The following is a 14,862-nucleotide window of genomic DNA, read 5'->3' on the forward strand; positions in this document are numbered from 1 at the left end:
GGCAAATGTCCACACTCCTTGCTCAGATGCAAAATAATAATCCACAGAATTTGATGCTCCGGTTGAAATATGTGTGTTGAATAAATATTTCTCTACCTGTGTACAAGTCGAGTGATTGTTGCATCCACAGTTGGTACCACAGTCAGGTCCTGTCCAGCCAAGGTCACACTTGCAGGAGTACTGCGGTGCTCCGACACAGTAGCCGTTGATACACTTGTTGTAACACCTACAACACACAACTGCTGTATGTGTGTCTTAAACAAGGAAGCCACGTTTCGTCAATTACAAAGGGTGTGTATAGCACCAACCAAACTGAGCATAGCCTGAATACGAATGTATAAAGGCAAACAATTATTGTGTTGAAAAATTTACACTAATAACTACCCTGTTTTACACAATCCGTCATCAAAACCAATAGCTTCACAACTTCGTATTCAAATCCAAATTATAGCTTACGTCTTGGTGCAGGAGTGTTTGCCGTCGCCGATGAAGCCGCGTCGACACTGACAACTGTACGAGCCGTGCGTGTTGGTACACTTGGCCTCGGGGTGGCAATCGTGGAGTCCCAGTCCGCACTCGTCTACGTCTGGACACTGGGCGTATGACCAGCTCACCTCATCACTGTACAGTGACATGTTGTGCTTTCGATTCACCACACCGGCGCACGACTCTGTAACATTATAATTAATTTAGTTATACGTATGGTATTTTAATTTTATTTCACATGCAACAGGCATTTTTATGGAATAATTTAATCATATTTTAAGTCATATTATAAATACAACTGAATATTAATTCATTGTTAATATAACATTTTTTCCCATGGACTAAAATCCTAATGTTCAAGTGGCAACCTAAAGTTGTAAACAAACATGACATTAACTGTTTATGTAGTAATCATCAGCATAATCACTCAACTCAACACCCAAATACCTTTTCCTATATGAGCCTCTTTTCCTTACTCTCGTAGAGCCTAAAGACAGTTTGAAAAAGAGAGGTAATATATTGAGAAGAGTAGTTTCAAGGATGGTTTTCAATCCAGCAATATTTTTAGACGGAAAATTACTAACAATAACGATACTTTTATTTCAATTCTTTAAGACAATTTACACACAACAGATTAACGACTTACCAACATGAGGGTTGCTAAAGTCGCCTGGTACGCAGACACCCTGTATGGGATTGTCCAGGTCGTAGCACCAGCCGCAGCCCAGCGTGCGCAGACAGGATGAGCAGTTGGCGTGTCGTCCGCATACATCGCAGGCTGCGCTGGCGTGGTTGCGTGGCGCCAGTGAGTGAGGCGAGTGGTACGTCTGGTCCAGCCACTCTCTGCAGAGACCAAACTGGTATTGCGATGTGTACACGGCGAATGCAAAACACTCCTGAAATGTTAATTCAGTAATATAATGATCAAGAGGGTTGAATTTGAATGTCATAAGAGGAAGTCCTTCGGCTGGTTAAGAAATATTTTTTGAAGGGGACCGAGTAAATCTAGACTTGATAAAAATAGTGTCCAAGGCTTTTAGATACTATTTTTCTTCTCTCTAATTTTCTAGGGCAAGCTTGCTAAACTATAATATATCTTTCCAAAAACGTCATTAAAATTATATGATTAATTTTTACAATGGCTGCAACGACTGCAGGTTTTTGGTTCAATTTCTATATAATATGAGTTAAGTTTGAATATTTGTTACTTCGATCTGGGAATCCCCCATGTTATTGCAAGAAAATTAAGGTTAGATGAAAGGTTCCGGTTGCAGTTTTGGAGCGAGGAAAATACTGGGTATTACCTTACTACAGTAGAACTTCGATAACAAGACCCTTGATAACAAATCAAATCTACTTGAAACTATTTTACCCCTAATCACATGTTATTGCAACCTCAATAAGAAGTCAGCATTGATAACAAGTCTTATTTTATAATCCCTATGTGGTCTTGTTATCAAGGTTCTACTGTATTTTAACAGAAATTAAATAGACTGCAAAACAATATTTTTGGGACAGATGACATTGACCAAAGAATACGCTCAGAGTATAGGCCTACTAATAAAGTTGCTCGGTTCCCAGGTACTGTATACCTTTAAGCAAAAGTTGAGACGTGGTGATAAAACCTAAGTGCAGCTATAAAAACCTGAAATTGGTATAACTGACTATGGGGAATATTGTCAAACGTCCATTACCTGAGTGGCCTGACACCACACACAGCGTCCGTTGCCGTCCAAACAATCTGTACAGTTGGCTCTACTGTAACATGGAGGAGGGCACTTGCCTGCTTCCACCACTCCTGCTGGAGACCTGAGCAGAAAACACACGCCATGGTTTATATATCTCATAGTTGTGGATATTGTAACAAGTTTTAGGCTAACTCGTGTAACTAAACAGATAAAAAACAATGTAAAGAAGTGTACAGTCCTACAAATTGTCAAAGCAAAGTGTTCATTTGAAGGCTGTCAGAGCCACCAGTTCTCATCCAAACGTTCTCTGATCCTCTGAGCACACTACCATGATTTAATGACCCCATTCCCAAACACAGAAGAAAATTGTTCAACTGACAGCACTACAAAAACATACTACTAAAAGCATTTGATGTTATCATACACCCCTCAAGCACACTTCCTAGCTTGTAAGCAGTGTTTTCATGAAGTGTTATTAGGTACTGTGTGGGAATTAAAACATGTAGAATAAAACAGAATTTTTGGCTATGACGTCTAATTTTGTATTAAAACTAAATACATACTATACACCAATAAGTGAGATTTTTGTTTAGATTGTGTGGAAACACTACTTGCACGACATGACAAAGCATAACCTAGCTCGCCTAGCCTATCCTTCATACCCATCCTACTCTGCCAAACAATGTCCCCAGGTACATTATACTGATCGAACAGTTTCCATTCATTAATGTAACTAGTAGACTAACATACAACTAACGCACCTTCCTCTGCGTGAGCACCTAGCGTCGTCAGGCCACCACTCACAGATGCCCGTGTATACACAGGCCTCGCAGTCCACGTAGTTAGAGCAGTTGGCGCAGTGAGACGGTACGATGGTCAGGTAGTGCCACTGTGACGAGGACGGTGAGCGACAGGTGACTCGCTCGTCGCTGCTGCGAGGTTGGCACTCGTTGGTCGGCTCACACCAGCCGCACAGTGAGTCGCTGAGGCAGTGCAGACAGTTGGTGTACTGGCTGCAGCTGCCGTTGCCCTCAAAGGGTTCTAGGTACTCGAACGTAAACACCTGCAAGTAAATAACATATGAATAGGTTTAAAATAGTTAAAAAGGTTTAGGCTGTTTTACTTAAGAAGTTACTTCTTTGTTTCAAAGTTAATTTTTGCAATTGGTGAGTTAACATTATCTTTTGGATTAACGCGGACCCTCCACATTTTCTATCACAACATGCGTGATGGAAAATGTCTGCAATTATCTGTTAGATAAATCCTATTAGTAAGTAATAATGTTTTAGACTTTTAAACCATATCCTTAGGTTTCGTAAGAAAAAGAAGTAAAAAGAAGACGTCATCATAGTAAGAAATACAGTAGAGTCCCGCAAACTCGGCGTAATGTGGACTGGAAGGGTGCCGAGTTTGTGAAATAGGTTATCGGGAACTAGAGTTAAAAATAAGAACAATACAATTTTTGAGCTTTTAACCGCATTCAGCTTAGAATCTGCTACTTTTATTTTACTACTGTCCTTCTGAAGAATTTCCCTTGCAAGGGAAAATATAAAACTAAGATTGTTATGAACTTTTAAAGTGCTGTCTACTTGGAACTCTTTTTATTACATTATTTAGTTAGATATTCCTTTTGCCTCGATACATAATTAAGTCCAACACTGCTTCAAACCAATTTTTAATACCAAAAACATGAACAAACCTTTGGAGTTTCGTGGGTTTTGTTATGGAGCAACTCCATTTTAGAGTGAGAGTGTATAGGTGGGTACTGACTGATGGAAATGTTCTTGCGAGACTCGTAGTCTACCAGGTACCTGCCAGGTAGCAGCACTGCAGGGGTACCAGTGGGCCAGAGAGCAGCCACGCAGTGTGTCTGTTCTGCACTCAGGTTGGCCACTACCTCCTGCAGAAAAAAAATAGGTTACAGAATTAATATTCAATATAGCATAGAAGAGAAGTAAATGAAATGGAGTAACAAATGAAGAGCTAAAATGAGATGTAGTTAAGATAACTTAGAACGCAGAAAAGGTCAGAATACTTTGATGGTTTAGCCTCAGAAGAGGAAACTCCTAGTAAAATGGAGTTGATACAGGAAAGGAGGTTCACAGTAAGATCTAGAAGAGGAAATATATGAGGTTATGAGTAGGCCTAATGTAAAGGAGAGAAGCATGAATTGACAGATGATGGAGGGGAGGAACTGTAGATGGATAGAAGATGTAGACTAAGTTGATGCATAGACCCAGGAATAACTGAATTGGAAGTTTAAAATATGTATGTATTCAAAATAATAGGTGATTAGTGAAATGCTAGGCACAATTTGGTTTAGATTCCTTTAAAGGCCAAATTGACGAATTGATGGTGAGCAAAAATGATTCGACAAGTTTTTAATCATAATAGTTAATCTCTTGTAACAAGATTTAATCAAATTAAATTACAACAGCATAAATATTGCACTAAGATAGCTAATTTATAATTTATCTTGAACATGTTGGTAGTCCTGTATGATACAAAAGTATTCAAGCATCCTCAAGCTTAAACCACTTGATCCTACCTTTAAATAATAGTTTAACAGCTGAGGTTTGCCAAAACGTCAGTCAGCTGCAACATAGGCTATATATTAAGCAAATAAGCAGTGGGGAAACTTCCCCTCAAACCGCCTAAATTCTGTGAACGGACTATAACACAATTGACAAATTTCGCTCTTTCAAAATACATACAAATATTTTCAAAAATTACCAGGCATCCAGTCATATTTTATACAAACAAGTTAAAAAGCAGAACTTTCCCAAAGTACTGACCAAATGGCTGGTAAGACTTGCAAGCCGCAACGTTGCGTTGGAATGACTGACGCAGATTCTCAACTGTTCCTGGGAGTTTTCCCACGTCTGAGGCGGCCGGAGAAACCCCAGAAGTCGAGCTGTCACTTCACCTGCACAATGCATAAAATTAGTTGCACTTGCTTAAGCTTTACGATAGACTCCTATAGTTTTTGCTGATCTTTCATAAAGATTTACAAAATAAAGTACCCCTTAACGTTAGTATTTATATTTAAACATTTGAGTCTGTCTTCGAAATATCCAATTTTGAACAGGTAGGAAAAACAAAGTGCTGGTTAACCAAATGGAACTATACATGCGTGTATGGAATAGACCATCGTTTAAGGTTTGGGTTACCTCAGAATAGAATAGGTATCTACAGAAGAATTTAAATGGTGTATCAACAAATTACTCATACAAATAGTAATGATTATGTCAAAATTAAAATGTCAATATTTTTTAAATGGCTGTCTGTGGGCAAAGTTGCTATTTCAGTAGAAAATGGCATTATTACCAAACAGAAAGGTTAATCAAGTTGTGTTTGTCCGATATTATGCTGGTAAAGATGAAAGTGGTCCCAAAAATGTTTGTAAAACTTTTCTATTTTTCTATATATTGGGGCATATTTTAGGTAATTAAATTATTTAATGTTTATTTAATATTTACCCCCAAGGTTCTGCTCGGTTCTAGACACTGATGCACTCAGAGCGTTGAAGTCTGCTGTGGTTGCGTTGATAATGCTGACCTGTAAATCAAAAAGGAACTTAAGAGTTATCAATATGTACTTGTTGTTAAGTACTTGCTTTACCAATATAAACAAATATTTATAACAATGAAAATGTGCCTTAAAATCAAATTTATTTGAATGGTGCACCAATATTCTACAATGAGAAACAATGCAAGGGAATTAAAAAAATACTAAAATATGTAGGCTACTGAAAATTGTTTTGGAAAGGTATGGAGTACCTGAGAAAAATATACTGTCTACCTTTTAGATTTACTCCCTTAAAAGTCATATATATATATATATATATATATATATATGTATATATATATATATATATATATATATATATATATATATATTAGGATGAAACATATGAATTTTATGTTTTGTTATGTTTATTGTGTATCTTTTAGAGTCAAGCCTCTAATTTTCTGTGGTAAGCTAACTCTGTCGCATTTCAAATACAGAAATTGAGTGACGAGGTGTTTTCTCATTGGCTGGTCTACTCACATGGTCAGGTTGGGTCCAGTTGGCCGGGTACTTGTACTTGAGGAAGGTGAGGCCGGGTCTGCGGTCCAGCTCTCTACACACGTCGGCACTCATCACCTCCTGTCCCTTGTCTCCCCACCACCCGGCCTCCTGAGACGGGGTGTCGTCCTTCAGACCACACACGCCAAAGTTGTCTGTGAGGCCACAACGTGATTAGTTAGTAAATTAAATTAGATGAAGGAATTCAAATGAAAATGAAACCTAAATTAATATTTTAATGACTGAATCATGTAGAGCCTTGAAATGAACCAAAGGCACTATTAGCATCCATTGCATACAAAATTATAGTCAATTTTATAGCTTGAAATCCATTTATAACAACTATCTAAACACATTTTGTACTGACCATCTTTGTGGTGGCACCGAGCGTTCTGCACACACCACGTACAGTGTCCCAGATGCAGTTTGAGGGCCACTGACGTCAGTCCGTGAGGGTTGCCATGGAGCAGACAGCTGTGACAGTCTCCCAGCGCAGGACACACCCCAGGACATCTGGTGGTCTGCAGGTTGGTGGTGCAGTTTATACCTGCCAAGGTAAACAGAAAGTTACAAACTGCAAACTCTTTGAGCCCTAAAGGTCGTTAAGATTGGTCTTTGAAGGGAGAGCACTTCTGGATGCACAAATAACTCGCCCAAGAAAAGAGTTCCAGGCAGTTGTGATAGCTGAGTAATTTTGTGGAAGCTTGCCTGTGTTGTAGAAACCGATCTACCACTTCGCTCTAAAGTAACCCTTGTAGGTATCAGATACTGCGTTGCAAACGTTTTAGGTGTTATCACCTGCTTGGAAAACATTTCTTGAGTATTAGGTTGGAACACTACACCCATAAGGTTGGTGTATGGACAATCCTTCTTCCACAATGAAAAACCATTATGGGTAAACATTACCAAATTCCTTCCAACAATCTATTCAAGTATAACAAAATCAGCCAGAACAATCGTGCAAAGATTTTGGGTTAACAATTTGGTAGGATCAGCTGGGCTAAATAATTTATATGATAAGATCCTAAAATTTTTCTGTGATTCTACTTCAGCTGTTTGACCAATTTATTCTATGGCTCTACATAATATTTGTATAGTATACTTCACAATCTTACCTAACATTCTACCGTAACAAACTTCATCAGCCGAGCACCAACCGCACTCTGGGTCTCCACTACAGGCAGCCAGGCTGTGATGTCTGTAACGTTACCATCACAGGATTGGTTAATTACACTGGGATAACCTTCAACTATTGACAGAAGTAGACATGGTTAACTTCTAGTCAGTTTTAGAGTAAAAATGAATCAATTTGAATTAAACCACTGACAGAGAGTGCTGATGTTGAAAACAAATTTCTGGAATTCATCAACTTTTCAACCAAGCCAAACCAAAATAAGATCTCGTTAACTTAAGCATCTTTTTGCCACGTCAACTATCTAAGTAAAAAAATAAGAAAGAAAATTAGAATTTTGACAGTAGCTCATTCATTTTACCTATGTTCTACTTCAATAAAAAATTAACATGAACTTCAAGAAAAAAAAGATCAGGAATATAGGCCTAATCCAATTGATTTCAAGTATTTTTGGACAGGAATCTTGTGAAATTGTGCATCACATAAGATATCTCTGTTGTTTTTGTGATCACTAATAGTTTGGGTAAAGCTATAGGCCTAAAGCTGTTTTGTCCAAATTATGAGACAATCGTCATGATATTGCTATGAGAACATTTTTCCTACCTGCTACAAAGCTGCTCCGAGTCGTAATTTTCACCATGTCGCACAGCTACTGTAGGTGGCATGACGTAGGCCAGCAGGTCTGCATTGACGTTGCCGTGGTAACCACCAAACAGCAGCAGTGTGTTGCCGTTACGTAGTGCTGCCGCATGACCAAAGATACCCTGCACCTTGGGGTAGTGGGAGGCTGCAGCAGGGGTACAGTATGGTTATTTATCTACTCATTCATATCAACCCATCACTTCTTACAGTATTGGAATAGACCTGTTTTACAAACATAAACTAAAACTATCCTTATAATTTAAAGGTAATCGGTTATCTTGGCAATTAACAGCTTCGTTGGGTTGTTAAAAAATACTTTGTTATCAAGTACCGTAGGCTACTTTTTTAGGATGTGATCCGAGTCACTTTTAGGTAGCAAGAAGGAATTCATTTAATCATTGTAGCACAATGCAAAAAGAAAGAGACATTGAGCAATTTAAATTGAGGTCATTCCTGACTTTTAGTGTAGGAATTATCTTTATTTGATATAAATAAATAAACGTCATGATTTTAGAGGGAGCTAGAGAATCATAGCTATTAGGAATTTTTTGTCTAAAAAGGTTTGTTGTATGAAATTGTTTAGGAAATTGTTTTACACAAAGTCAGTTGGCAAGCAGGTTACCTGCCTCAGGTAAATTGAAATACACAAGAGGCATGTACAGTTCGGCCAAAACTTCTGTGCATGCGGACGGGTCGCTACTAGCCGAACTATAACATAGGGGTACCGGTTATTGGCAATGCTGGTGGTAGGGGTGATTGAGTAGCAGGCCACAAATGTTTTCACAAAAGTACCCCCGGCAACCCCCTCGCCCAGACCGAATCTGGTGGTGCACACTGAAATTTTGGCCGAACTGTAACCTGTCTGCTTACTGGCATTGTATCACGGCTTAAGTATCAACAACATTCACTGTAATGCCAAAGGGATAAATTTTCTGAAACCCCCAATGACAAACGACTCAGTAGTCTATAGTGCCAACACCGATATATAGTATGAATTATTTTTCCCATAATTTTCATTTTACAATTTAGTTACATTAATTGTTGGAAAACATAGAGCTCACTCAGTTGTGTGGACTAAGGTTATCTCATATGAAACTTTTGAGATAATTTATTTAACAATCACACCAGTTATGTTGCCTAATATGCATAGTTAAACACTCACAGTTGACGGTGTTGTCCAGAATGTCGTGAGTCACCCATGTGTGACAGCCGAGGTGGTACAAGTAGAGATGCTTGTCGTAACAAATCTCCTCTCTGTTGTGGCGATGCGTGTAGCCTCCAAACACTACCATGTAGTTACCTAAACACATTATGAAAAAAGTATAAATGTTTCCGTCACAAAAAGAATCACTACTGCTCACTTTTGAATCTAGAAAACTTTACACTAATCCACCCAAATTTAAGGATTTGCAGGTGGCAGATAGAAATTCATTACCATTAAATGTGGACAGTAACTAATAGGGGAAACCTGTGTACACAGTGGCAGACCAAGACAGCAGCATCTAGAAGGTGGGGTAGAGTGCAGAGCCACTCTTAAGTAAATGGGCCGAGGAGTGCAAGAGATTTTAGGCAAAAGGAAGAGGAAAGGGGGTGTAAATCGGCATATTGTATGCAAACCGCAACACCTGGGAATGGAGGTATGGTTACTAAGTAGGGGTTTGTAAAAAGTCACTTGTATCATGGACACTCAAAGGCTAGGAGAATGAACTCTGATGTAAGACGTGTTAGGTTAGAATCTTAAGGCTGAAGAAAAAGCGGCTAACTTAGACAAGGATAACTGAACTCTGAATACAACTCTGGTCTTACAGGTTGGAATTTAAGCTTTAGGTCAACAAACCTATTTCAATAATACATTAAACACCTACATCCCCCAGATTCAAAACAGGGAAACGAAACAGAACATAAAACTAAAACCACTCATCCACCTATTTGACTAAAAATTAACCTGTTGTATTTTGGGTGCATTTTCATTTATAGAAAGCAGGTATCAATAGTCATAGATAATTTTTTAATCAGTATTCTTTGTTTTAAATCTTAACTACCCTTTAACATACAAACTAAGGCACAAAGCAAAATCCGAGGCGTACCTATAACAGTGGCGCTGTGGAAGGCTCGCTCTCTAGGTAGGTAGTTGTCTCGCAATTCCGAGCGAGGGTAATGAATCTCTGCCCAATGGCGGCTCTCCAGGTGGAACGAGAACATACGGTCACTCAGCTTGCTGAAGCGAGCAACGTTGGTCACAATCCCAGCATACACCAGTAGTGTGTTTGCCTGGAATTCGGATTATAGCTAATTAGAGGGTAGATTAAAGAAATTAACATTATATCTTGCCCACGATACTTAGCTAGCCTATGCAGAAGATTATTTTCCGACCTCTATCCCATTGTCCAACAGATGCATGACTAAAATGTAACACACTCCTCCAATTAAAACTAACCCTGGTGTAGGCTCAAATAACAATAGCTTGATTTTTAATACAGGCTTGTGAATGACCTTAAGATTTGTTTTCACAGGAATAGATTGCGTTAACGTAGCTATGACCATCATTGTTGAATACATGAGGCATGCGGTTACAACGCCTACATCAAAATCTATAATTGCCTAGGTCAGATTATCGGCTCAAATTCTATTATTTGTGATTGGGCTATCAGTTGACAATATTAGTTAGCCAAACAAATAAATTATTCTTAGTAGGGATGGTCAAGTCTCGAAATTTCGGGAAATTTTCGGGAAATTTTAAATCTCGTTACACGAGACAAGATTTCTTTTTGGCCGAGATTTTTATCAAGACAGGAAAAAAAAAAAAAAAAAATTAAAAATCGCCTGCAGAAAGTCAATGCAATACCCGCAATACAGGAGTGTGTTGTAGTTGCGTTTCCTTTGTGAAGGCGTTCTTATTTAATTAATTCTTTACATGTAAATATTACTTTAATTATTTTAATAATATTACTTTAATAACATTTGAGAAGTTTTGTTAAGTGTAAGCAGTGTGAGGAATGTTTTATTACTATAAAAAGTCAATACAAGTAACTATTTTATAAAAATTAATATTGCTTTTATTTTATGATTTATTTTATTTTAGGATAAGTTGAACTCTATCCTAACTGATATCACTATGTTTCCTAATCGTAGGCATTTTTAATAAGTTAGGCGTGATTAATAAAAAAATGTTATGCTGATGTTTTTTAATAAAAGATTGTTCTTGCCTATTATCATTATTTTTGTATTTAAACAGTCATCTACCAATGTTACAAAATCAGGTAAAAATTTTGAACGTGCATTTCCCGTTGTGTATGAGAAGGGAAATCCCGTCTCGATCTCGTCTCGAAATTTTATGAGATATAAAAAATCTCGTCTCGTCTCGTCTTGAACTAAAAATCCAATCTCGTCCATCCCTAAAAGTGCAATACCAAGGTTTTGGCTGTTACCAAATATCTCAAATTGAGCAAGAGAGAAATTTAGTGTGATTCTTCTTTTACTCCTGATTTATTCTTGGACTTACCTGAGGATTATACACTGTAGAGTGAGCCACCATTCGGACATCAAGCTCCTTGCCTCCTCTCGGAACTACTTCCTCCCACTCCTCTGTCCCTCCCACTGTAAAAACACATTCGTAAATACATAAAGCCTGACAGTATTAAATGTTTATACTATGTCTTACACATAAGTAGTAGTTAATTGTTATGAGTATATTAAACTAGTGGTATGCAAAACCAAATTTAGCTAGAGGTAACACAAAAGCAAGAGTGTAGTAGGTATAACAGCTCCGCTCCGCTCAATAAAAATAGCTAAAACAATAATGGAGCAGAGGCCTATACAATGTTGGCTGAATTTGACAATGATTAACTCATCTTATTATTATCAGTGTTTACATTATTTACAGTAATCATTTAATTCATACTATGAATTAAGTCAGAAAAGTATAGTTTGCCATTTACAGTTAGGCCTACAGTAATAATTTTGAACTGTGATTGCTTGAAAATAATAAATTAAAGTAGCCTAGTTATTTTGAATTCAAAATTGAAAGGTCTTAAATTTGCAAACAAGCCTGATTAAAACTTTGCTTTGCCTGGTAAAAAGACAAATGATTACACTATCACTAACCTGTGGACAGTTTTATCCTGAATATCTTAGGGGAGAACATCCCCTGTTCTGTAGATCCTCCGACCATGTACAACCAGCCGTCGTCTGCTAGTGTGAGAGTGTGGCGGGCCAGTGGAGGAGGCTGCAGTGCAGAGTTCACAGCTCTCCGCGTCCATCTACCCCCCACCACCTGGTACAGCCACAAGTCCGAGCCTAAGCTGCCGTCCTCCAGCACACCTCCGTGCAACACGAAGCCTCCAGGGTAGTTACTAGCTGCATGGGAGTACCTCGGTGTCGGCTTTCCCAGGGTGAACTCTTCGACACCAACATGTCTAAGGAATCTCGCACTTTGACCTTCAGGCTGTTTTTGTGTCCTCGAGTTGTTATTGACGTTGGTCGAGGTGAACAACAAGGTTGAGAAAAAATTTTGACGATGATGCAACCCCCACTCCTCCCCACCACCGACAGAAGCCCATCTTCCAACGGCTGCTAGTCTTTTGGCATCTAATTTATCATTCGCACCAACAACACTACTTATTATTTTCCCGTCTTCGTCCTCCCACTGGCTGTGGTTGAAGCGGAAAATCACCAAGTCTCCAAGAATGGTGTTCAGGTTGTAACCTCCGAACACGTAAAGTGCGTCGGTGTCGGAGATGTAAATGGCCGAGTGTGCAGCTCGAGCGTTCACACCTTCTCTGTGCAGATGATGCCATGAGTTGCCCACTGGGTCGCCCTTGTACAAACTGCATGCTTGGCCAGAGTATCCAGTAAAACAATGACACCGACCCAAGAGACATCGTCCTCGGCCCTTGGAGACGCCGCAGTGGTCGGGACAAAGAGGCTGAGAGCAGTCCACTCCTCCCCACCCACTCTCACAGATACATGAGTGAGCCAAGCATGTCCCGTGACTCGAACAGTTCGCTGGACACTCTGTGATGTAATACTCGGCTCGGAATCCATCCAATACGTAGTTTGTGTCACTGTATAGCAGTATCAACATCTAGAACAAATATTATTTTACATTGGAGGCTTTTATACAAAGATAATTGGCAGATGTTGAGTTAATTTTACCAATTGACTCCCCTGAGGTGCTATACTATCAAACTTCAATCACGACATTATAAAATCAGTTTTAAAAATGTTTGAGTGGGATGGGGATAAATTAAACAGTGAAAATAACCTGAAAACAACACTAAGATTTGATCACATCTTAGTCCTAGGATCGCAGCATGGTTATATGGCTATTGTTATAGATTTTACTTTAATGAAAGGTTGGACAAATAGTAAATCCAGATGTCATAAAACAGTTACATCTTTATGACATCAGGATATGCTTTTGTATAAAAATGTCAGCACTAATTAAAGTTTACTGCAGTTTTGTTGGTTGCATTTTTATTCGTTTCGTTTGAGTAACTTAATCTGAATTTTACGTTACCACTCCTGTAGAGTAAAGGTACCATAGTTATAAGTACGGTAGTTTGTTGTAAAGACAATGATCATGAAGAGTTCAATGTCTCGGTTCATCATAGTTTGCTCTGTCGATTAACAAAATATCCTAACTTACTGCACATTGTTACATTGTTACTGTTAGCCTACTGTTACTTTTACATTTAAAATATAAAGTAGGATAACTTACAAATCCAGAAGTGGCAACGACAGTTTGCGGGCGAGTTCTACCGCTAAAACTTCCGAGAACAGGGGAGTTGAATGAGTCTCCGTCGTAAACGTACACATAATCATACGAACACTCCGTTCCCATCAGAGTAAAATTGAGTGATATAAACTGCTCACTGCTGTTGGCTGTAAGTTTTAACATTGGTTATTGGACAATAAACTTTGAATAAAAACTTCATAACGCAACCTACAAGGTGTTGATTATCAATCTTAAATTTGCAACACAATCATAAATAATGTAATGTTGGTAAACATTCTTCATGTTCCTGAGTCTCTACAAGGCAGTTTTTATAACTTTATAATCATTTAAGACAAAACTGCATTTATTAGTAAAAAATAGGTCCACCCCAAATCCAGCTAAACGCTTTTGAAAATGTAGTGACATAGATAATAATAGATTACATAAATTCCCAAGTTAGCTACCAAAGCTCAAAAAACATTATTTTTGTAGCAGAGCCTTGCAGAATATATCTTAGTTTTAAAATGATCTAGTATTTGGCAAAGCGTTCATTCCCCACTAGCGTTGGATTCTTGAAGTGCAAAGCATGTGTTTGTGTTACTTAATTCAGTACCGGTAACTTAATTGTAAAATAGAGATAGGCCTATACTCGACAATCGCCGTAGTTTTAAAACGTGTTTACCTTTTATGAGCCACTCGCAGTGAGAGTTCTGAGTATAGTTGGAGCCTGGAGGTCCATCGGTGATGACACCCCAGGTATCCGTGTGAACTTTTCTTGTCCTATCACAAGGTCCTGAGCTTCCGCTGTGCATCACCGCTCGTCCCAGCGGCCCCACAACAAGCACCAACACCAGCAGAGGCCATTGCTCCATCACGGCATGCTTCAACTTGAGCCTAAATTAAAATATTGTGTGCATGAGTTAGGGGCCCATGCACTGTCAATATTAATCGTACAATATATTGCGCTATCTTATTAAAGAGCGACCATACTCAGTTCAATAAATTTGCGCAACCCACGGTTGAGTTAAAGTCGTCAATCCTGGTTTAGTTTCAGGCCAGTGACATGTTTTAGTTTAGTTATCATGTGGTGTGATTTTGCTGCAGCGTTTGTGATAATCCCATTGCTGAGG

The 14,862-nt window shown here is 38.6% G+C and overlaps 1 protein-coding gene across 1 annotated transcript in view; it reads right to left on the bottom strand.

Moving 5' to 3' along the window:
• Positions 1-14,862, bottom strand: part of LOC129000660 (multiple epidermal growth factor-like domains protein 8) — a 40,328-nt gene that overhangs the window by 23,001 nt on the left and 2,465 nt on the right. The window contains exons 2-19 of the mRNA XM_054427622.1: positions 14,415-14,626; positions 13,736-13,899; positions 12,121-13,099; positions 11,519-11,613; positions 10,104-10,287; positions 9,179-9,316; positions 7,978-8,161; positions 7,358-7,440; positions 6,610-6,789; positions 6,225-6,397; positions 5,654-5,732; positions 4,970-5,100; positions 3,874-4,074; positions 2,936-3,237; positions 2,181-2,295; positions 1,133-1,382; positions 457-670; positions 97-226 (exon numbers count right to left, since the gene is read on the bottom strand). Of these exons, the coding sequence (XP_054283597.1) occupies positions 97-226; positions 457-670; positions 1,133-1,382; positions 2,181-2,295; positions 2,936-3,237; positions 3,874-4,074; positions 4,970-5,100; positions 5,654-5,732; positions 6,225-6,397; positions 6,610-6,789; positions 7,358-7,440; positions 7,978-8,161; positions 9,179-9,316; positions 10,104-10,287; positions 11,519-11,613; positions 12,121-13,099; positions 13,736-13,899; positions 14,415-14,604 (3,792 nt within the window). The 5' untranslated portion in view covers positions 14,605-14,626. The remainder of the gene's footprint in view (positions 1-96; positions 227-456; positions 671-1,132; positions 1,383-2,180; positions 2,296-2,935; positions 3,238-3,873; positions 4,075-4,969; positions 5,101-5,653; positions 5,733-6,224; positions 6,398-6,609; positions 6,790-7,357; positions 7,441-7,977; positions 8,162-9,178; positions 9,317-10,103; positions 10,288-11,518; positions 11,614-12,120; positions 13,100-13,735; positions 13,900-14,414; positions 14,627-14,862) is intronic.

This window comes from Macrosteles quadrilineatus, unplaced genomic scaffold (assembly GCF_028750875.1).
Source record: "Macrosteles quadrilineatus isolate MER2022 unplaced genomic scaffold, UCM_ALF_1.0 Scaffold_8__2_contigs__length_117827958, whole genome shotgun sequence".
Classification (NCBI taxonomy): Eukaryota; Metazoa; Arthropoda; class Insecta; order Hemiptera; family Cicadellidae; genus Macrosteles; species Macrosteles quadrilineatus.